General features: G+C 37.3%; 1 protein-coding gene across 1 annotated transcript; it reads left to right on the top strand.

Moving 5' to 3' along the window:
• Positions 1 to 4,238: 4,238 nt before the first annotated feature.
• Positions 4,239 to 5,297, top strand: LOC125259779 (complement C1q-like protein 2). The gene is made up of 3 exons (XM_048177702.1): positions 4,239 to 4,350; positions 4,688 to 4,816; positions 4,911 to 5,297. Exons 1-3 carry the CDS (start codon positions 4,239 to 4,241, stop codon positions 5,189 to 5,191), a joined length of 522 nt encoding a protein of 173 aa, XP_048033659.1. The 3' UTR covers positions 5,192 to 5,297.
• The last annotated feature ends 19,579 nt before the right edge of the window (positions 5,298 to 24,876 follow it).

Raw genomic sequence — 24,876 nt, 5'->3', positions numbered from 1 at the left:
ACAACACGGTACGCGTACGCCGCACTAGTTTGGACCCACAAGTGGCATAATGACGTAACAACTAGCTATCCCAGACAATGCTGGCGTTTTTTTTTTTTTTTTTTTTTTTTTTTAAGGGGGGGGGGCTCGCGAACGTTTTGCCCAGGGGCCCACACAACCCATAATCCGTCCCTGCCACAGACTCCTCACTTGTAGTAGTCAAACTCGCTACTTTCTCGTTAACTAGGCACTATGATGTCTGTGCTCAGATCATCAAACAGCAAATAATGTGAGTGTCTCTAGATTGGAAGAATAACTTGAAAACACCGTTGATTCTTCCCTCTAAAGAATAACGAAAGTCCACGGTGTCGAGCGAACATACATGGAGAATTCAGTTACAAACAAAAAAAAAAAACACAAACTCACAACTCGTGTGTATTAATCAAGTAAATATATACAATTTAAGATATCAATGTGATGAATAATCCATTAAAACGTATCTTTATCGTAATCTATATTTGCTTATCTTTCCGATCGGCTGCATTCGTTAAACTACCCTCTCGTCTCCATGGAAACCAAAACACTCACAAAACATAACACGTAGGTGAGGGCGGGGCTTAACTTTCATAAAGCAATAGACTAAAGAACTAACTTGTAGGTCAAAACCATGTTTTTCACATGTGTATGACAATCAAACTTGATATATGCTCGTGTTCTTAATGGCATACACACCCACATTTTATACAGCAATATATAGAGTGGTATATTCCATTCACATTTTAGCTCTGAGCAAGAACAAAATAAAATAAAGTGAAATAAACTCAATACCCGTAGAATTTTATTCTACTGGGTTACATTATATATATATATATATATATATATATATATATATATATATATATATATACATACATATATTACACACACACAGCAAATAAAGGGAGAAACTAACAAGACACCTGAAATGACACTGCCCAGATAGCAAGGTGACATTGATTCAATGTTGAAATTCCATCAGAATCATTTTGGTTGAGATTGAATCAATGTTGATATTTCAATGCTTTTCAGTTTTGAAAAGTACGAATATTGAATCAAAGTTGATTTTTGGTCAATTTCCCCATGTCAATCCATCTGTCCCCTGATTTAACACTTTATTCACATTAGCATTCATGCTCTCCATGACCCTTCCTTCTAGTTTAGTCCCACAAAAATAAAAAAATAAAAAATAAAAATACAAATCCTGCCAGCTCAAGTATAGATAAACTCCAGCCAGTTGGAAATCAGTGAGATGAAAAAGCTGGACATTATTATTGTAACCCACCACAAGTGGGTGAATAACTGGCCACAGACTGTAGTGAAAATGTATTGCTTGTACAAGCTTTTATTCACATTCATATATCAAATTTTGTATAAAAACAATCAGATGTTTAAAACACTAATACACATCATTCAGCAAGGAAAAAGGGAGACACATTTTTTTTGAAAAGGGCTCCAACAGGGCACAGCCATACACGTGTAGAAGAATATAGCCTCTGCTTGCAAATCACACTCCAAATACAGCACAAGATCCACAACACTCAAAAGGATAAATAAATCACCAGGAACCACAGAAGAATGCCCACCACCTCACTAGTAAATCAAATCAAATTATTTAATCCAATCAAATACCTTTAAATTAACTGGATTTAAGAAAAGGGAAGAATAAATCAACCAGACAGTTCTTTAAAAGAAACCTACAAAACAAACTTTCATGAAAACCACCTTCAAACATATAAATAAATAAAAAACTAAATAGTGCTTGTTACCTAATTCGCTCTCAACTCATTCAACACTCTGAAGACTGCATCACCAGGCCAATCACCATCAACACACAAGGACTTCTGAAATGCAACAACCAGATAAAACCCAATAAAACGACTTTCTGCCCACCCAACTCAGCTCAATTTGATACAGCAATTATTTACATTTCCAGCTTAGCGCGTAACTACGAATGGTAAGGGGCGTGGCATTTCCGGATGCTTCAGCGAATCATGATACACTGGGCCAGCTACCAATCTGCCAACCAATCTGAGCACACTGCGTATTTCGGAGGGAGTGGCTTAATAGAAGCAGGAAGTCAAACGAGCCGTTCATTTGACAATGGAAACAGAGGTGTAAAATAAAGCTAAAACATATGAAAAATACAGCGTTTTCAAAAAAACGAAGCATTAAGACATGTTAAACTGCGCCCCCAAAACACAATCAAGCCTAGAAAAAAAACACTGAACCACCCCTTTAAAATTTAAAGAAAACAAGTTGACAAAAAATTGAATCCAATATTTGGTGATAAGGTAACATAATGAGAGATTTATAAGCAATCATTTGCAGGCCGGTCATTTTTGACCAGGAACACTACAAGTGTAGGGTTTTCAACACAGCACAAGGATTAAGTAATTAAATATAAATTTGCGATTAGTCAGTTAATGGCTTAATAATCAACTAGATTTTTTCTTAGTCGGGGGCAGCCCTAGTTAACATACTATCAATTGTCCAGAACCTGCAATACTGCCATATTCAACCTGATTGTCTTTCCTGCATCTCTGTTAATAAATACACTGCTGTGGTTTGCAACAAATATCTGTATTCCGACAGCAGGAAGCACAAATAAGAGGAGCAGATGGGTAAGATTCAGATGCTAATAACTTTGTTGATGTTTTGTGTACTATTCTGAAATAGCTTTTTTAGAACCTCCTTACTGGCAACACTAACAATGTGGGCTGATTTTACTTGTTTTAAACTGCAAGTTAAGTGGTGTATTTTCTTTAAAATACACCACTTTTTTCTTTGCTTCTGTAATGTTTTTTAAGGCTGTCAATAGATTAAAATGTTTAATTGCGATTAATCACACCCTTTTGTTAATTTCACACACTTATCGTGAAATTAAGCATATATCATTGATCTTGATGAACATTTTGTCATTATTTACTATATCCAGCAAAGTAAACCATCAGATTGAAGGGTGATTCTCACAAAACTGTATTTTCTACAAGTTTTTTTCAAGGTAAATTTAGATGTCTAAGTTGCGATACTGAACAGAACTACATAGAGATTCCATTAAAAACCTAAACCAACAGCCTATCTTCACGGCTACAGTCAACAGTCATAAAGTCACATTTTATTGGCATGATCTGGCATTTAAAGTATTTACAAAATATAGCTAAAGCAAATAGGGCTACATAACAATGAAAAAAAAATAAAAAATGTAACCAATAATGATAGCCTAATGATAATAATAATAAACATTATAAAAATAAAAAATTAACAATCAGTGAATGGATTTAAAAGACTATTGGATGTGATAAAAAATATACACGGCATATTCTAATATTTATTGATAAACTTCATTCGAATGCTGCTGTAGGCATCGCACACAACACAGTAGGCAACATATATAACCATTTCTTAATTCCGCGTTTTTTCTTAATTAAAAATAAATATTATTCTAATCTTATCCATTTCTGATCATTCCAGGTTGATATGGTAGAGCAGGTTGTTTACACATTTAACTCGTGGCCATGAGAAATAGATGTCTTTCCCTCAATATAATGAAGTCGTGGCCACGAGAAAAATATATATCGTTCCCTCACCATATGATCTTGAGGCCACGACTTTACATCGCGTGGCCACGACATAAGGATGTCATTACCTCGACAAAATGATCTCATGGCCACGACAAAACTAAGTGAACCGAACATGTCCCCTCCCGGTCACCGTATAGTAGTATAAATATGAGCAAAGAACACAGTTGGCTTCAGACTTCAACTGAAGACATTACCAGACGACTTCATTTCTTAACATACCGAATACACACAAGGACCCAGGTGAGACGCCACTTTAAAATGATACGAATAGGTAATGTTATGACAGTGTGAATAGCCACCAACAGATTATGAGGGGTTTAGATCTCAACAATATTACAAGAAGACTCAAAATGCATTAGGAACAAAAATATATTTTAAATAATCAGATGCATATGTCATTTCACCGCAGACAATGGTTAGAAATTATTTAATTGTTGCATTCAATGACGGAAGGATTTATGCCTTTTATTTGTTTTTGGATTTTTTAAACATCAGATTAGATTACATTTTAAGGAATTTTAAAAATGCGAGAACTAATGAAATAAGAAACAAGTAAAAATTATTTAAAAATGAAAAAGTAATCATTATTAAACTTCAAATGTATAAATATCCCATTGTTCATTGCTATTTACTGCAGTCATGACATCAGAGCAGAAGGTACTTGAAGCCACAGAGAATGAACTAAAAGATCTGGAAACCAGACTTACTAACAGTGAAGCTCAGATTGAGAAACTCCAAAAGGAAAACCAAGGTGAGACTAGTGTTTTTAAGACCGATGTGCTGTAATATCAAATTCAGTGAAAAACAGTTGGTGTAGCATTTACTGTGCAATTATTTCTGACATTTCCCAGCAATGTCTGATTGTAAACTGTTTCAAAGAAATGGCATGTATCACGCTGAATTAAATGTGAAATTCTGAATGAGAAAGGCTGAAATAGTATTTTCCTGTAAAACATACTCCAATAATCTTTGTTTAATATAAAAAATGTTTTAAATGTAAATGTGTTTCAAAAAGAGTTACATATAAATTGTTTGCATTGCTACGGAGACAGTTTTCAACATTTTAAGAAGGTATATGTTCTCTTCAGACAAACCAAAGGTGGCATTTTCAGCTACATTAGGATCAAAGGGTTACGTTGGACCAGTTAACACAGATACAACACTGATTTACAATAAAATCTTCACTAATGTTGGTGATGCCTATAATCAGGCCACAGGTATTGTTAATCCGCACTGCTGAAAACAGTATCAACACACTTGTATATTTCATGCCTACAGCTGTTAATGGAGATCTGTCTCACTCTTTAACAGGGATTTTCACAGCACCGGTACGAGGAGTTTATTATTTCAGTTTCTTCTACCATTGTTCAGCTAAAAATCCATCATGGTTGGCCTTGTATAGAAATGGAAAGCAAGAAGCATTAATAAAACATCACAAGAGTGAATGTTATACAGAGAATGGAGGCAATGCCTTCACGCTGCTGTTGGAGAAAGGGGATCGAGTCTATATGGTACTCCAAAAGGACACATGGATCTGGGATGGAGATGACTTTGTCACAGTGTTTAGTGGTTTTCTTATCAATGATATGTAAATAAAATACACGGGGAACAAACAGAACAGTTATGAAACATGTTACGGGTTTACAGGTTAAGGTGAAATATCAAGCTACTTAATACAGTCTTTTTTTGATGAGAATGAATCATTGAAACATCAAAACAACCAGCTTCGAATTATTTTAATATGGCTATTTACTCTTTTTGGTCAATACAACACTGTCTTTAAAGAAAGTGTTTGTTTGTTTCCATGGTTACTTGTTTGATTAATGCACTGCATCTGTTTCATTCTTTGGTTTGGTTTATAGTACTATATAGTATTGAAGGAGAGTTGAATGTGAACCCAAGTGCAGTTTTAAGCCGGGCACACATTTAACGACTATCTAAAACATTCCAAGACTGTGCTCAACATACAACGACTGTTTCCTGCGACTGAAGCCGATTTAAATACTTACACATGGAATTTGAGCACCGACTGTAATCGCAGACTGAACGCAACTGGCTCTGACTGGATCAGTCATAAGTATCAATTTACATTCATAATCAGCCTTACAATCGTTAAGTGTGTGCACGGCTTTACTGAATCCAAAAGTGAACAGATACAAAATAACACTCGACTTGAAAACAGAAACATAAAACTCAGCAACAGCAGTTAGCCAAACCTAAACATCATACAATAAAAACATGAGGGCTAAATATATTAACAGACTAATGACTAACAAGGAACACCTGTGCACAATCAAACAATAAACCAATAAGAACACAGGGCACATGACTAGACCAACCAATGAGAACGTAACACATGGACAAGGAGAGCACATGGCAAGATAACACAAAAGGTGTGTTCGAGCTCATGCAGCGCCGCACAGACCGATCGGCGGCTGACTTGAAGCAGTGCATGCCGGTAAGAAATTTTGTCCGACTTGAGACAGCACCGACACCATGTGACTGTGACGTATGGCTTCAAAGAACCATGAGAGTGGTACTTTGAAGGCAGCCAGCGCAGTTTCCAAGGCCCTGTCCCAAATGGCACACTCCGGACTTCTGGACTTCCTCAGAGTCCACACTTTGGTGACGTCATGTAGTGCAGACCTATAGGGCCCTTGGCGTGAGTCCACGAGGGCGCATTGAGAGGTATTTTTGGGACAGACTTGATCGTCACGCCGGAAATAACAGTCTGGTTGTTTTTTGACAGGAGCTGCGGGTTTGGGGAATATGCTGCTCAAACCCTAAAGCAGATGCGTACCTCATGCCTGTTCCATAATGTTCCATCTGAACTAAGATTACAATTTTAACACATAATAAACATGTGCGTGAGTTTCAGATGAATTTACAGGTTTAAATATAAATACTAGGTTTACATATGACTCAGTAAAGCCCTGACATTCGGTTCTATTTATTTAATGAATCATTTGAGAATATCAATAAAATTTGAGATATCAACCACTGGTCGATGACCATAATGTTTGTATAAACTGTAGGTAACAACTGGTAAAATGTACACCTAGGTCATAAAAACCGTAATGACACTTAAACATTTTCTTCTCAGCCATGTCATCAATGGACTATATGCACGGAGCGTTCTTTAGAACTTCAGCATTAATATAAGCCAGCTCGAAAACTTCCGGTGAGATGTCATTTGCTGGTGTATTGAGCATAAGTAGTGTAATACTTATAATCAGAATATAGTCACTTAAATAGTGTGGCATAGCGTTAATTTAGTTATTCAAACGTAAGACAGCATAAAAAAATAAAATAAAGACGTACCTCAATGTTCCTCCTTGGCTAAATTCAATTCGACCATTAGTTTTCACACTTTTATGTGGAAAAAAAAGCTTGAAAAATTAAATATTTATTGTGCACTTTAGTTAGATTAATTGAATAAAATGTGTGTTTTCACAAGTGTGCTGAAATCATTGATCTTGCACTGCACTGACTGACAGCTGCTGTGATTACAAAGGGAGAGCACGGTGCTCGCTTTCTGTGTAATTCACAATAAAAATTGTTTTTCATAAGATTTTGTGAGTATTTCATACTTCACATTGACAAAATGTATTTTAAACCTAGTTATTTTATAATGTTTAATATTTAGTCAAAAACTAAGTGAAAAAAGTTTAGAGGAAAAGGCTGATATGTGCGCAAATAAATGCTACTTTGCCGCCACCTGGTGGTTAAAGTGCTAATTACTTTTTTATTTTTAAATAAGTGTTTTCTATCAAATGTTAAATTTCCTACATTTTTAAACGTTCGGTTTTACAATGGGGACAATCTCAGAAGGATGAACAAATAATGTTTGTGGTCATCACATTAAAAATAACATTTGAAGTGCTGGGGAAAAAATGTGTGTGCGTGTCTAATTACAGACACAGCGTTTTTAAACAGTCCCAATAGCTTCGTCTTTATTGCAATCAATAAAACTGGTTTATTGGCAAATTAGGTAAATGTGATAACTGCATTAAAATATAAATACTACATTAAAAAGTCAACCATAGATGGTTTTGTGTCGATGTACAACGACTACAGAATGAACAGCTAACAGTTCACCGGAAGTGCTCGAGCTGGCTTAACGACAACCAGGAAGTAACCCGTGCATATAGTCCATTGCTCTTCTTTTACTGTCTATGCTCTTGAGCGAAATCTCATCCGTTGTCTGACTGGCATTTCGCAAGGATTCCTGGGTAGTTACAAGCTGTGTCCCAATTCAGGGGCCGCGCACTTCGAAGTGCATGAAAGGGGTGGGGTTTTGGAGTGGAGGGTTGCCAAGTCTGCGCAACAAAACCATCCCAAAAGTAGCGCAATCACAGCACAAGTGTAAAAGTATCCTAATTCCAGACGTGGCAACAGTGAGCCGAGCGTCGTTACATGGCTATCGGCTGTGTGACAGACAGCTGACAGTTGACGTTTGTGTGTGCATTTTAAAGTTTTATGACTTTCTATTGGGTTTTAACACGTTCACTGCCGACGACGACGGAACACTTGACCAAAATATGTACGATTAAACTATGTTAGTTTTATATCTTTAGCAAGTTAACCTTGTTTGTTTGTTTTTTTTATGTTAAATGAAATGTTAATTTGGAAAATATATACATTAATATTTGTACATTTACTCTGTATTTAAGTCTGAATTTAAAGTACAGTAGGCTAGTTTAGGATTTTATTCAACTGCACTCCATCTCAGAGACAGATATTGCATTTATGAACTGACTTGGACATCACGGATATTACATTTTGATTGGTGAAACCGGGGCATTGCTTGCATTTATTTGAATTCACACCTGAACTCCTGTCGTCACTGGCGCGCAATGAACTGTGGGACAGTGTAGACCGCGAAGTGTCTTGAGATCGGTGCTTCATTCCACTGGGAAACTGAAAGGGTGCACTTGAAGTCGCTCTCGAATTACGTCATCCCTCCTCGCGCCGCGGTGAATCGCACTTCAAAGGACGCTTTTTTCCCCGTTTTCTCAAGAACAGAATACAGTGCATAAAAATGTGTCGATATAAATATTATTTAAATGTCACTTTGTCAATGAAACAGCCTAATTTCTGTACAGTTTTTTTTTTAAGTTAAGTTAGCAAATGCATAAGTTGTATACACATATTTGTAATGTAATTTATTAATTTATTTATTCATATGAGTCAGAGTCATTTCTGTTAAACATTTTTTGTGTGTAAATAAAAGAGAATTGTTCATTGTTTATTTCTTTTATGCAACTTGATGCAAAAATGTAATTTTAAATGAAAAATTTTACGTAGGCCTATATAATATTTTTTTCATCATGTAAATTAAATGTTTTTACATTAAATACATCGTTCTAACGCTACATTACATACAGTACCTTTTACAACTATATACAACAGAACTTAAATTTAACATCAGAAAAATAGCATCACATTTTAAATCATCAGTATATAAAACTGAACAAAACATATAATATTTGTGTACACTTTCATTCGGCTGAGAAGGCAGACGCTGGTGGAGCGTATTATATAAATATATAAAAATCAGAAATATTTGAACATACTAAAACAGATCTATGGTCCATTCAAATTTTGGCTTTGTGATCATAGCTTTAAAATTCTCGCCTGTTAGTCATGCTCAGCAGGTATATTTTAAGATGACAGTGCAAGTTTATTTTAGTTAAAACAACTGAACATTTCATTTAACATAACAACAAACAAGGTTAACTAGTTGCTAACTATATAAAACTAACATTACATAGTTTAACCATACATATTTTGGTCCAGTGTCCCGTTGTCTTCGGCAGTAAAGCATGTCAAAACCCCATAAAGTCATAAATGCACACAAACATCAGCTGTCTGTCACACAGCCGTTAGCCATGTAATGACGCTCGGCTCATTGTTGCCACGTCTGGAATTAGGATACTTTTACACTTGTGCTGTGATTACGCTACATTTGGGATGGTTTTGTTGTGCAGACCTGGCAACCCTCCACTCCAAAACCCCACCCCTTTCACGCACTTCGAAGTGCGCGGCCCCTGAATTGGGACACAGCTACAGTGCTAAAAATTGAATTTATCTTGGCATAGTTAAATAACAAGAGTTCAGTACATGGAAATGACATACAGTGAGTCTCAAACTCCATTGTTTCCTCCTTCTTGTATAAATCTCATTTGTTTAAAAGACCTCCGAAGAACAGGCGAATCTCAACATAACACCGACTGTTACGTAACAGTCGGGGTGTACGCCCCCAATATTTGCATATGCCAGCCCACGTTTCCAACATTATAAAAGGCATTAGACAAGGGCAGCCAGTATTAACGTCTGGATGTGCACAACCAAATCATCAGACTAGGTAAGCAAGCAAGAACAATAGCGAAAAATAGCAGATGGAGCAATAATAACTGACACGATCCATGATAACATGATATTTTTAGTGATATTTGTAAACTGTCTTTCTAAATGTTTCGTTAACATGTTGCTAATGTACTGTTAAATGTGGTTAAAGTTACCATCGGTTATTACTGTATTCACGGAGACAAGAGAGCCGTCGCTATTTTCATTTTTAAACACTTGCAGTCTGTATAATGCATAAACATAACTTCATTCTTTATAAATTTCTCCAACAGTGTAGCATTACCCGTTAGCCACGGAGCACTATCAAACTCATTCAAAATCAGAAGTAAACAATATAACAGTATACAATACTCACATAATCCGACGCATGCATGCCGCATGCATGACGAACACTTTGTAAAGATCCATTTTGAGGGTTATATTAGCTGTGTAAACTTTGTTAAGGCACTGTTTAAGGCAAGTGCGAGCTCTGTGGGCAGAGAGCATGGGATTTAAAGGGGCCGCAGCATAAAATCGGCGCGTTTATAATGATGCCCCAAAATAGGCAGTTAAAAAAAAAAAAAAAAAAAAATCTATGGGGTATTTTGATCTGAAACTTCACAGACACATTCAGGGGACACCTTAGACTTATATTACATCTTTTAAAAACATAATCTAGGGCACCTTTAAGTCACTTCCGTATTGGCTTCACGAGAGACTGGGGGAGGTTGCCGCTTGATCCGGCCGCAGCCGATGTCGAACACACCTATTAGGCTTGTTCTACTTCATGTGGTGGTGCAAAGATCGCCTGACAAAAGCAATGCATTCTGGTTAGAAAATTTGTCTGACTTTGATTGGCGTTGCAGCCGCCTTAGGATCACATGTGCCATCAAAGTACAGCGAAAGCGAACCGAGACCAGCCACCTAGGTCAGGCACTGCAGTTGCTCAAAATCAGCTGATTCAGCTACAATCAATGCAAAAATCTGCCAAAATGACTTTAGTTCAGCACACTATGGAAAGCACAAAGTGTCCAACCTGACGGCCATCTCTGTACTCCTCCCCACCTGCAACCGGCAGATCTTGCCAGCCGGTGGCAGTCTAGTGTATTTCATCTCGAACAAGCCTAATGCCAATAGATGACAAGCCTGCAACCATAAACCAAAAAAGCGTAATTGCTAATGCTAAAATACTGATGTTTTCTTTCTTTGGCTTTCAGGTTTTACCAGTTATAAGACGAGACTTGAATGGTAATGACTAATGACTAGCCTTTTATAACTGCATGTATGCACATGACACTGATATGATGCATTTTAAATTAATAAAGAGAAAATTAATAATTTAGGCCAATTATTGTGCTGTATTTTGTTTGATGAAAATAAAAAATATTCTTTCTATTGCTGCCAGGTTAGTCTTGTGTTGGAATGATTTATGAATCTGCTGTGTAAAACAATACATATAATTAATGAATTAAATATGTACTAAATTACAATGACGTTTTTAGTGTACTCTTAAAAGTGATTTAATGACCCTGCAGTGAACATTACAGCTAATAGTAAAACACATTCCACAAACAATGTAGTCCTACTGTACGTTTACTACTGATAACATATCACAAGACCAGCGTGCTAATCACCATACCAATGATTTGCACCTTTCATAAAAAACAAAAACAAAACATAACATTAAGGAAAACATTTAATAATTACTGCAAAATTGCCCAAATTTAAGTTTGTAAAACTATATTGTGTATTAAACTTCAGCAGAAAAAGAGGCAAATTATTTAAGTACAAAAAAACAAAATTACTTTAACAAAACAATATGTTACATTATCAGCTATAAGTATTATTATACAATAATACACATTCCCCACTTTTCAATAAAACAAATATGCACATTCATGTTCAAAGGAAGTAACTGGTAAACAACTACAAGGACTTAAAACAAATTGACCTTGGCATATTTGAGCATATGTTTACTATTTTGTTTGTACCATTAATATAAAAGTATCCAGCATAAACAAACAGATTCTCATAATCTACACACCCAAATCACAATGCCTGTCTGTGACTTCAACTGCACTATTACAGCATAAAGAACTGTATTTATTTTATGTTTTTAAGTTATTTCTTGATATGCACTGAATTCATGTAAAACTCATTTTTAATTTTTTTGTTTTGTTTTGTTTTTCTGTTGAAACTATGTTCGTTTGGCAGGTCCACACTGGTTGTCAAACTTGTCATAGTTATGACACTATCAGTATGCTATAATATTCCGCTACTGAAATGAGCATGACGTGTGGTAAATCTGTCCCGTACTAATATGCAGTGTCATGTTTTGCTCGTGAGGGAGCGACTAGCTTGTAGTAGAACAGAACAATTAACCAATTAGTAACATGTATATTTCATTTTCTTTTTCTCATCCTCTTTTTTTATTTTTACGATACTGAGCCCCTGATGGCTTTGACCTTTTCATGATGGTGAAACTAACACTTAATCCAGGTAAGCATGGATGACGACGTTCCCTGTCGCCTTCTACATCTCATTTCTCTATTCTCTTCTTAACAGCAGCGGCCACTATCACCAGGAGACTTGTCACTCAAATAATCGCAAGTAATCATGATGCCTCGAAATAGCAAAAGTACAAAACAATAATAATATAAAAAATAATAATAATAAAATATAAATAAAAAATCTCTTGGTGGGGCACGGTCTCTCACTGGCACCCCCCAGCTGTTTGCGCCCTAGGCAACCGCCTAGTTTGCCTACGCCTAGAAATGGCCCTGCTTGGGCGGCCGTTAATATACCTGGGCGGCAATGTTCCCTCTAAGTTGCGCGCGTGCACGGCCGCGCACTTCTGAAGCCGCGGCCGCGCAGAAAATATAAATATAATTGCTGCGCAGAGAACAGACATGAAAATGATTTTAGTAGATAATTTAGAAATAATTGCAATGCTCTGGACAACCGCTATAGAGTTATTGTCGCTATAGAGTTGGAACCGGTGAATGCGGTTTACAGGTTTCATAGAAAGAGAACAATTGAGCGCGTGTGAGCTGGCTGGCCCTGAGCCAAATCAGTAGCGGTAAGAATACTGTAATGTTTGCAGACTAAATACATCAATACGAGAGGCAACACGAAACGAAAAGAAATGTGAAATAAAATGTCATGTTTTAATGAAAAGTGGTGGAAATAACGGATGATGGCCACAGAATGCTAACAAAACTCTGAGACATTTACAATCACACACCCACCACAGGTGTAGCTTGCAAACTCAAAATACATCAGTGATATACCTCAGTTTAAATATATTTGTGTGTGTGGTGGTGTGGGTTTCAGGGATGTTTAGATAACTATAAAAGAGTTAATGTTCACTTTTCTTAAAAATATTTAGCTATCAGATCTGTTTAAATGCTTCAGTTTGTTTTCAATATATAATATATTAAAACAAATGGAAGCATTTAAACTGATATAATACTGTATATCAGTTTAAATACTTAAATATTATATTTTATTATATTATAATGTAAGCCTAATAAAAAATTGATCTCACAAGGGGATTGTTTAGGGCTCCTTTTGTCACGATCATGGTCTGCTCCTGTCAGTTTCTGGACTACACTTCCCACAATCCTCCCTGCCAGTCACATGTGCACTCCACACCAATCACCTGTTGCCACATACAGCCATGCACACACTCCTCACTAATCACCACACCCAGCTGCAGCTCATTACCTGGACTATAAAAGACTCTCACTCACACCATCTGATGGCGAAGTCTTGTTTTCACTTGTGTTACATTTTTGAGCGTTTCCTTGTATCCTGTCTGCCTGTGATTGATCTTGCCTGATTCCTGTTTACGACCCATTGCTGCCTGTCCTGACCTTTGCCTTGTATACCGACCTGTGAATGTTATCTGCCTGCCTCGATCTACTGCCTGTACCCTGACTACGACTCTGCCTGTCCCTTGCTGTTCCTGTTTGCTCCTGATTGACCCTGCCTGTACAACCACGCTCACTCTAAATAAAAGCTTGCATTTGGATCTTACCTGTGAGTCCCGCCTTCGTTACACCTTTCCACGAAAAATCTTAACCTCCTGGTATATAAAATCTGGGAAATTCATAAGCAATAAACATGTAATTTTGATGGTTTAACACTGTCTGTTGCTAATAATTGACTTTACAAAAACACATTATGTTTGTCCCAAACCATCATTGTAACTGCTCATATTATATTATTATAAAGAATTGAACTGTCCTGCAGGAGGACAGAAATTATTTTTTAATAGAATTTCTTGGTAAAGACTGGTACAGTTAATACAGCAATGTGAAAAAATCTCAGGTAACCTAAAATGTGCTTAATTTAGTGACTGAACTGCTTGTTTTCAAACATTATTTAATAAATCACTAAGTTACATCAAGGGTCAAATAAAATAGAAACTGCACATTAAAGTTAAATGTTACAATTGTATGATAAAACCATTTGTGTGTGTGTGTGTGTGTGTGTGTGTTTACGTTCATTGTACAGGTCTGATATAAAGTATGTTTTTGCTCAGGTGGCCAAAATGTGCACTCAACAGAGAAAGGTTTGCTCAGCAAGGAAAAAAAAATTAGAGGGAACATTGATGGGCGGCCCGCCCAAGTAAAGTCTATGTGTGGGAAGCACTGCATGCAAATACAAAAACGTTGCAAAAGTTCACAACACATGCAAATACAAAAACATTTCAAAAGTTCACAACACATGCAAATACAAAAACATTTCAAAAGTTCACAACACATGCAAATACAAAAATGTTTTTTTTTGGTTCACCAAGTTTCATCGTTAACACGTTAATCAAATTAATTAGTTTTGTAATTAAAATGTTAATTTTGTAATTAAAATATGTGCTTGTGTGTGTAGTTTATATGTGTTTCATCTGAAAGATTGAAAGTCTATGATTATACATTATATGACTCTGTTTGATAGGCGTAGGGCTCCACTTAGGACAAGATAAGAGCACGGGCATGAGTGAAGTATAGCCTTATACTGATGCACTATGTTTTATATGCATCTTAAGAGATATGGTGGACATTCATAGGCCTATTAAATTTGAATTATTTTCCTATGTTTTTACATCAAGAAAATCTATAAGACTTTAGTTGAATGTGGGACATACAGTATATGACATATTGAAAATACATAAATAGTATAAAATTTGTATATGGCCTCTCTGGGCCAGACACTCAGAACTTGGTCAAACTGTCTTTGTCTCTGTGGCATGGAGACTCGGGATGTGCTGTAGTCGTTACTGTCTCGCTGCATGGAAACTCTGAACGTAGTATTTGTTAATGTTTCTTTCCTCATAGACTGGTAGCTCAGAACATTTTTCCTCTGTGGAAATAATTTGCATAAAGCACACAGTTAGAAGTCTTTAAAGTATCTTTAAAGTTTTACCAATGCATTTCTCACTTTCCAAACCACCACCAGAATACCTTTGGCTATATTCTAAACAAATAGAGACCAAACATGATGGGAAAAGATTGAACTGTCATGCATTCATTCATTTGTACATTAACAGCTGAATTTGTGTAAGATGTTGCACTTCAAATAGCTGTCACTGAGAATACTTATTTCTCTGAATAAGTATGAAATGGATGTGTGTAGTTTGCATCAATTTTAACGTTTACAAACATAGTTATGAATGGATATGGATGGATCACTGGGCCCTGGAATGTACTGTTAACCAAAGCGATATATCGTTACCGTGAATTCTTCTGGCCATGATAATCATGTAGTCAAAAATCTGATATTGTGACAGCCCTAGATATACTTGATGCATCCAGCCTTTACATCTGCTGTAATATCGCATGTTACCTTTTACCATTTACCATTGTTATATTTGTTTGTATTATGATACTTGCTACTGCACCCTTGTATGATCTTGTAGTGTAACATCAATGAAGCCATTCATTGGAAAATGTGTGGTTGTTATTACAATCTGATCTTTACACACCTTGTATATATGAATAATGGACATCCTATATGTTTAAAGCATACTGTAAAAGTAATTCTTGTACATCTCGTATGCATAATATGTTGTATATCATCTGTAATGTTGATGGAACATTTTGGTGAAAGGACTTCACTTACTGTTACACTTGTATATATGGTGTGGTGACAATCAAGATATTTAAGACATCAAAAGTCAATCATATTTAATGATATTTTTGTTGCACATTCGTCATCACTGGAAGTAGCCAAATTAGGATGATTCCGATCACTACTTTTGGTAAAGTGTTGTGTCACCACAATTTGGGTCCTGAAGCAAAACCAACTCAGAACTTCTCACACAGATGGAGATAGAGAAACAGGAGTCCTGGCATGTTTATTGGCTGCAGCCAACTAGATGTGTGAACAGTTTGAGAACAAAATAAGGAATCAAAATCTTGCATAATATAATAAACTAACTTTTATAGTTTAAGCCAGTGTTTCTCAACTCCAGTCCTGCATGGGCACCCACCTACCAGAATGTTTTTGATGTCTCACTAATTAAAACACCTGATTCAACTCATCAGATAACGTGAGACATCTAAAACATTCTGGGAGGTAGGTCCCAAGGATTGGAGTTGAGAAACACTGGCTTAAGCTACAAGTTGTGCACTAGGCTGTTTCTGTGATTTTATATCTCTCTTTGGTGCAGTGGTATTTAAAACCAAACAATTCAACAATTTTTGGATTTTATACGTCAAATTGTAAAATTATTCCAGTATATATTTTTCTTAAAGTTTTGCATTACATTCCTTATTGAGAGACTGTATGAAGATAATCTCACTGTGCACAATAAAATCATCTGGATTCGATCACAGGGCACTGGAGACACTCTGTTTGTGTGTTGCTAGTGTTTTCATTCAGGCAATTTTATTTTTAATCTGTACTGAACTGCATTCAGACGTTGCTTCACTGAGAATGGCTGTGAAGCTGCCCATTTTCTTTTAGCCATTATTATATATGAAGACTTCAGATGCAAAAGCCTCTAAGTGCCATCTGAAATTTTCTTCTAAAATGAGCATTTTATCAAGCTTGTATGTTTATGTTCAGTTATTTCACTTTAATGGCAATGAAAATGACCTATTAATTGACATTAAAGTGAAATTACTGAACCTAAACATACAAGCTTGATAAAAATGCTCATTTTAGAAGAAAATTTCTGATGGCACTTAGAGGCTTTTGCATTATATATATATATATATATATATATATATATATATATATATATATATATATAGAGAGAGAGAGAGAGAGAGAGAGAGAGAGAGAGAGAATACAAAAATACTGATACAACATTTTTAATATTTTCTATTAATCTGTTAGCCTGTATTTACATTGCTTTACAATGCATATCTATTTTGACATATTTTTGACCGGTTATTTTACATCAGTTATTGCAATTTCAGTAGTCAATGTAGATGTATGTAGATGTCAATTCCGAAACTTTGCTGCGTGTAATTGGTCGTCAGTCCTCTTAGCAGCATGAAACTGCAATGTGGTTGATAAGTATCACTTTCTCTAAATGCAGGATTGATATTTGTCTTGAAATATCAAATTCAGTTTGACTCACTGTTAAAGCATGTAATGCTGTGGGAATAGGTGAAGAAGATACCAGACCCGGCCGAAGAGTAGCATTTCCTTGCAACCTCAGAGAAGAAGGACTCCCCATCTTCCCATACTTTTACTTAATTTCCAGCTCTTTCAGCCAAATGTTTCATTGCATCTCAAACTACTGACATAATTCCACTTCTGTGTAATTTAATTAGATAGCTATCAGTCGTTCCTTTGGTGAAGAAGGGTTACCGGGATCTATGCAAGATAGCATCTTCAAGACTGAGCTCTGCTTCCACAGATTCCAAATCTTCAGACAGTAATTAGTTATTGCATCACCTGTAACCTTCAATAAGATTGATGAGATCTTTTATTTTACTTGCAGCATGTACAAGACCTCCTTAATCTCCCTCTTGAGTGCATTTCAAAGCATGACTATATAAAAAAATAGCAACCAATTATTAATATTTCACTATATCACATCAGTAGGCTACAATGCATGATTCATTTGCATGAATCAAAATTCCCCCCACTTATCCCAGGGTAGAAATCAGACAGATACACATATTTTACAGATCCTTGACAAGTCGTCACCTTGGATTTATAAGGTTCTATCTGACATTTTTGAGTAAAAAAAAAAAAAAAAGAGTTATTCACATACATATATATATATATATATATATATATATACAAACCCGATTCCAAAAAAGTTGGGACACTGTACAAATTGAGAATAATGCAATGATGTGGAAGTTTCAAATTTCAATATTTTATTCAGAATACAACATAGATGATATATCAAATGTTTCAAACTGAGAAAATGTATCATTTTAAGGGATAAATAAGTTGACTTTTAAATTTCATGGCATCAACACATCTCAAAAAAGTTGGGACAAGGCCATGTTTACCACTGTGTGGCATCACCCTCTTCTTTTTATAACAGTCTGCAAATGTCTGGGGACTGAGGAGACAAGTTGCTCAAGTTTAGGAATAGGAATGCTGTCCCATTCTTGTCGAATACATGCTTCTAGTTGCTCAACTGTCTTAGGTCTTCTTTGTCGCATCTTCCTCTTTATGATGCGCAAAATGTTTTCTATGGGTGAAAGATCTGGACTGCAGCCTGGCCATTTCAGTACCTGGATCCTTCTTCTACACAGCCATGATGTTGTAATTGATGCAGTATGTGGTCTGGCATTGTCATGTTGGAAAATGCAAGGTCTTCCCTGAAAGAGATGACGTCTGGATGGGAGCATATGTTGTTCTAGAACTTGGATATACCTTTCAGCATTGATGGTGCCTTTCCAGATGTGTAAGCTGCCCATGCCACACGCACTCATGCAACCCCATACCATCAGAGATGCAGGCTTCTGAACTGAGCGCTGATAACAACTTGGGTTGTCCTTGTCCTCTTTAGTCCGGATGAGATGGCGTCCCAGTTTTCCAAAAAGAACTTCAAATTTTGATTCGTCTGACCACAGAACAGTTTTTCACTTTGCCACAGTTCATTTTAAATGAGCCTTGGCCCAGAGAAAATGTCCGCTTAGATATGTTTAGATATGTCTTCTTTTTTGACCTATAGATTTTTAGCCGGCAACGGCGAATGACACGGTGGATTGTGTTCACCGACAATGTTTTCTGGAAATATTCCTGAGCCCATGTTGTGATTTCCATTACAGTAGCATTCCTGTATGTGATGCAGTGCCGTCTAAGGGCCCGAAGATCTCGGGCATCCAGTATGGTTTTCCAGCCTTGACCCTTACGCACAGAGATTGTTCCAGATTCTCTGAATATTTGGATGATATTATGTACTGTAGATGATGATAACTTCAAACTCTTTGAAATTTTTCTCTGAGAAACTCCTTTCTGATATTGCTTCACTATTTTTCGCTGCAGCATTGGGGGAATTGGTGATCCTCTGCCCATCTTGACTTCTAAGAGAGACACTGTCACTCTGAGAGGCTCTTTTTATACCCAATCATGTTGCCAATTGACCTAATAAGTTGCAAATTGGTCCTCCAGCTGTTCCTTATATGTACATTTAACTTTTTCGGCCTCTTATTGCTACCTGTCCCAACTTTTTTGGAATGTGTAGCTCTCATGAAATCCAAAATGAGCCAATATTTGGCATGACATTTCAAAATGTCTCACTTTCAACATTTGATATGTTATCTATATTCTATTGTGACTAAAATATAAGTTTATGAGATTTGTAAATTATTGCATTCCTTTTTTATTCACAATTTGTCAGTGTCCAACTTTTTTGGAATCGGGTTTGTGTATATATATATATATATATATATATATATATATATATATACATTTTGGGACTTCTTTTAGAAAACAATAATACAAAGGAGTATGGAATGGAAAAACTGAACAGAATGCAAAACAGTATCTCAAAACTGATCAGAATGCACACAGAATTCCAAGATGGCGAAGTATATGTAAATTCATTCATCTCTTATTCTGTTGCTTCATTTAATATAGTTTATAAGAGAAAGATATTAATAATAGAAGCCGAGAGTCTCACAGGATGTGTGACAGATTAATAGTATGCCTGCTCCTCCACGGATCCTTTTTAAGTGTCTTACTTTGGTTTTTAACTCGCTTCTCCTTATTTCTATTATCGATTTTGCTCATCCAGCTAAAACTGCGTGAGATGTAATTGGCTCTCACATTAATGAATGCAAATTAGAAACTAATCTATGGAGATTTCAGAGGACTGGACTTGCCAAATTGGCAAAAATTCACAGCACAACCTCTGCTCTGTGAGTAACACGATTAGTATATTTACTGTGAAATTTGCTAATTAAAGTTAAAGGAAAAGCTGTCAAAATTGTGGAAATGAGCAAACATTTGATGAAGTCAGTTGAGAGTTGAATGGACACAACCCTGCTGCATGTAGAGGAAAAAAAAAAAAAAACACTCTGATAAATATGCATTATGTGAAACCATCTGATGCCTGATCTCAGAAGAGTCCACAGACCATTAAAATGTTGGTGTGGAAATTTAGGACACATTTACATATAAACATTCCATACTGGCCTTATTCAATATCCTATAACTAAATAGGAGTGAGCTTATATTGGAAGGAATGTCCCTTTTCCTTTGTGTGTTTTCCCTAGGACCCATATTTTGAAGATATTTTTTGTACTTCTTCTTTTTTTCTATTGCACATTCTATAAAGTAATAACTCATTCACTTTTAGATAGTATGTTGCCGAGAATGCACACATTCAAGACTCAACCAAAAATGTAGAATGGCTTACATGTAAAGAAACTGAATTTTAAAAACTATGCATTTCATATTTTTTCTGTTGGTAGAACTGAAATATGACAAGTAATGCAGTTTCCGTAATGCCATCAACTGTTAGTATTTTGACAGTCATTGCACTTTGATTGATTATATGTTCATTTTGGATAGAAAACTAGTGCTATGTTTTGACAGAAGGACTCGATTTTGAATCAGGTTTGCTGTGTTTTGTTAAAGTTAGTATATGTTGAAAAAGGTTTTTAGCATTTTGAAACGTAGAGTTTGTGTTTATTTAACAAAATATGGTTTTGGGCAGAAAATTAAAGGGGTCATATAATACCACTTTTACAAGATGTAAAATAAGTCTCTGATGTCCCCAGAGTGTGTATGTTAAGTTTTAGCTCAAAATACCCCACAGATAATTTGTTATAGCATGTTAAATTTGTCACTTTTTGAGGGTGAGCAGAAACGCTCCATTTGTGTGTGTGTCCCTTTAAATGCAAATGAGCGCTCCTCCCAAGAAGAGGGCGGAGTTTCAAGAGCTCGTGTTAGCAGCGCCGATTACCTCAGACCAAACGGGATATATCACCCTCCAAAGGGCACTTCAGAGTGAAAATAATCATGGCTGCCATGTTGAAGGGTCGTTCCAAACCGAAGTGCTCAAAACTGGCCACTTCAAAGGGCCCTGAATGAAGGATTTCGAAGGGTACAACTGATGGACACTTCGGGCCCCCATGATCCTTTGCACAGGGAAGTTGTTTGACATCACAGAATGGGTTCAGGAGGCTCGGAGTTTGATTTTTACCTATAAATGTATGTATAGAATTTTTCTATACTACTGTAATATTTATACGAGTTAGATATAGTACATTATTATGGTCAAAACGACACTGTACTTCAACAAAAATTTTACAGCTTCCTTTATCAGTCCATTCAAATGTTTAAAATACATAGACACAATATAGCCTATATGCGATAAACCTAAAATAAATAAATAAATAAACTAGCGTTAAACAAAGGGTGCAGCTTGCACAATCTACTCTTCTTTGATTGTCTCGTTAAGATGACGCAGAAGTGCGTTCCAAAAAAAGAGGGTTTTTTTTACCCCTACACCCTTCATCCCTTCGAAGCTCTCACTCCAGAGGGTAAACCCTTTGAAGGGATTAGGGCATAGGGATGAGCCCTTCCGAATGGAACGCAGGGCGGGTGTGCCTCATACGTCCTGGAAAATGAAGCTGCGGGCTCTTTAATCACCCCCTGGTGGCTAGATGCAGTACAGGCAGCACACCTCGCCCTCTCCATGCAAACGAACGGGAATGAATGAAAATAAAAAAATAAATTACGCTTCAAATAAATTTTTCCGAAAGATGGTTTTGGTCATTTAAGGTAGTTGTTATCAAGCTGATATATATTCAGTTGTTCGTTTTTGTGATAAGTTTGATTTCTGACACGGTCAGATCATTTACATAATGACTAACGCAATACACCAAGAGCAGTGCAAATTAGAGTTGGGTCGCAAATCTGGATTTATTGCGTTCAGTACTCTGCCCCTGCCTGGTTATAAGCATTTTGCTTGTGCTTATCGCGCCCCATCTCCTGTGCAGGGCACTTCACAGTTTTTCTCTTCACCGAGGTACTGAACAACAATTATCGCATTATCCTTTTGCCAAGGTTTGCTAGCTTTTGCAGAGTTCAAATAGCTAGCTAAGGTTAGCTAATAAAGCATTACCAAGTATGCGTTTTCCTTTCTTCAATAGCATTATGACAAGGTTTTCTCAGTCTTCATCTGTATCTATGTAATTTAGTATTCTCATATCTATCTGTTATGCTATCTAGTTAACTTTCTTTTGGGAGTTCTCTCGGCAGGTTCTGACTGCTAGATGGAGTCCTGTTGGCTAAGTTCCGTCAAGCCACTAGCATGGTTTAAAAATGTTCCTAACAGCAGATGAAGAGGACTGCTGTGTGCTCAATGCTCAACTTAAATGCTCATTACAATCAGTAATTTTCTGCAAATACTGGTGGTGGTGGTATGTTTCTCGTTTTCATCATTGCTTCCATATTTTTAGCTTCCATAGCTTTAACGTATTTTCTAACGCAGCCTTGTCTCCATGTGGCCGATTGCGGCCTTGTCTTTATGTGGCCTATCGTGGCCTTGCCTTCGTGTGGCCTATCGTGGCCTTGTCTCCATGTGGCCTATTGTGGCCTTGTCTCTATGTTGCTTGTTATCTCCCTTTCTCGTTCTTTATCCTTCTCTCATCATGTGTTAAGTAATTTCATGCAAATACTGGTGGTGGTATGTTTTCGTATTTTCATCATGCCATTTTCAGCTTCTATAGCCTTATGATTTTCTGGGGCTCATCACAGCCTCGTCTTCCATGTGATCTCCCTTTCTTGTTCTTTCTCCTTCTCTTAGTAATTTCACGCAAATACTTGTGGTGGTGTATGTTTGCTGTATTTCTTCATACTATTTTCAGCTTCTATAACCTTATGAATTTTCTGAGGCTTATTGCGGCCTTGTCTCCATGCGGCCTATCGTGGCCTTGTCTTCATGTGGCCAATCGTGGCTTTGTCTTCATGTGGCCTATCGTGGCCTTGTCTCTATGTGGCCTATCGTGGCTTTGTCTACACGTGGCCTATCGTGGCATTGTCTCTATGTGGCCTATCGTGGCCTCGTCTCTATGTGGCCTATCGTGGTCGTGTGGCCAATCGTGGCGGCCTTGTCTCTGTGTGTGGCCTATCGTGGCATTGTCTCTATGTGGCCTATCATGGCCTCGTCTCTATGTGGCCTATCGTGGTCGTGTGGCCGATCGCGGCCTTGTCTCTGTGTGGCCCATCGTGGTCGTGTGGCTGATCGGGGCCTTGTCTTTGTGTGGCCCATCGTGGTCGTGTGGCCGATCGCGGCCTTGTCTCTGTGTGACCTATCGTGGTCGTGTGGCCGATCGCGGCCTTGTCTCTGTGTGACCTATCGTGATCGTGTGGCCGATCGCGGCCTTGTCTCTGTGTGGCCCTTCGTGGCCGTGTGGCCGATCATGGCCTTGTCTCTGTGTGGCCGATCATGGCCTTGTCTCTATGTTGCTTGTTTTCTTGTTCTTGTTCTTTCTCCTTCTCTTATGTTTTAATTTGTTTTTCTCTGTTTCAGGAACTGCAAGATTCTCCTCTGGTGGGTATACATTCCCTCTCACATTTTTTTAGGGGGAGAGTGGGCTCCGTCCTGGCGGTCACGTCTCACCACCATTTTTGGGGGTTGGCTACGCCCCTGCCTTCAGCTTCAGGCAGGAAACGCAAAGTCTGCAACCCTCAGGACGTGAGCTACGGACGGGGCCTATGCCAAAGATCATTAACCTTATATATTCTGCTTGCTGTTTGGTAATAAATATCAGTGTTACGTTATCTTGCCTCCCGAGTCTTTCTGGTAGAAATGAAGTTCTAGCGCAAGTTCTGCCGGGAAGACTCAAATGTTACGTCACTTATTAATTCAGATCTAACCAATCATTATCTAACACTTGGAGTATAAAAGATTGGTATTTACACTTGTCTGAGTTCGCAGATGCTGACGCAAACTTTCACCTCCATCCTCCCCACCACCACCAGGATGGTCCCTGTCCATACTCCCTGGGGGTTGGCTACGCCCCTGCCTTCAGCTTCAGGCAGGAAACGCAAAGTCTGCAACCCTCAGGACGTGAGCTACGGACGGGGCCTACGCCAAAGATCATTAACCTTATATATTCTGCTTGCTGTTTGGTAATAAATATCAGTGTTACGTTATCTTGCCTCCCGAGTCTTTCTGGTAGAAATGAAGTTCTAGCGCAAGTTCTGCCGGGAAGACTCAAATGTTACGTCACTTATTAATTCAGATCTAACCAATCATTATCTAACACTTGGAGTATAAAACATTGGTATTTACACTTGTCTGAGTTCGCAGATGCTGACGCAAACTTTCACCTCCATCCTCCCCACCACCACCAGGATGGTCCCTGTCCATACTCCCCGGGGTTGGCTACGCCCCTGCCTTCAGCTTCAGGCAGGAAACGCAAAGTCTGCAACCCTCAGGACGTGAGCTACGGACGGGGCCTACGCCAAAGATAATTAACCTTATATATTCTGCTTG

The sequence above is a fragment of the Megalobrama amblycephala genome, linkage group LG24 (genome assembly GCF_018812025.1).
Source record: "Megalobrama amblycephala isolate DHTTF-2021 linkage group LG24, ASM1881202v1, whole genome shotgun sequence".
NCBI classification, from domain to species: Eukaryota; Metazoa; Chordata; class Actinopteri; order Cypriniformes; family Xenocyprididae; genus Megalobrama; species Megalobrama amblycephala.
This window is presented reverse-complemented; position numbering and strand designations above follow the sequence as displayed.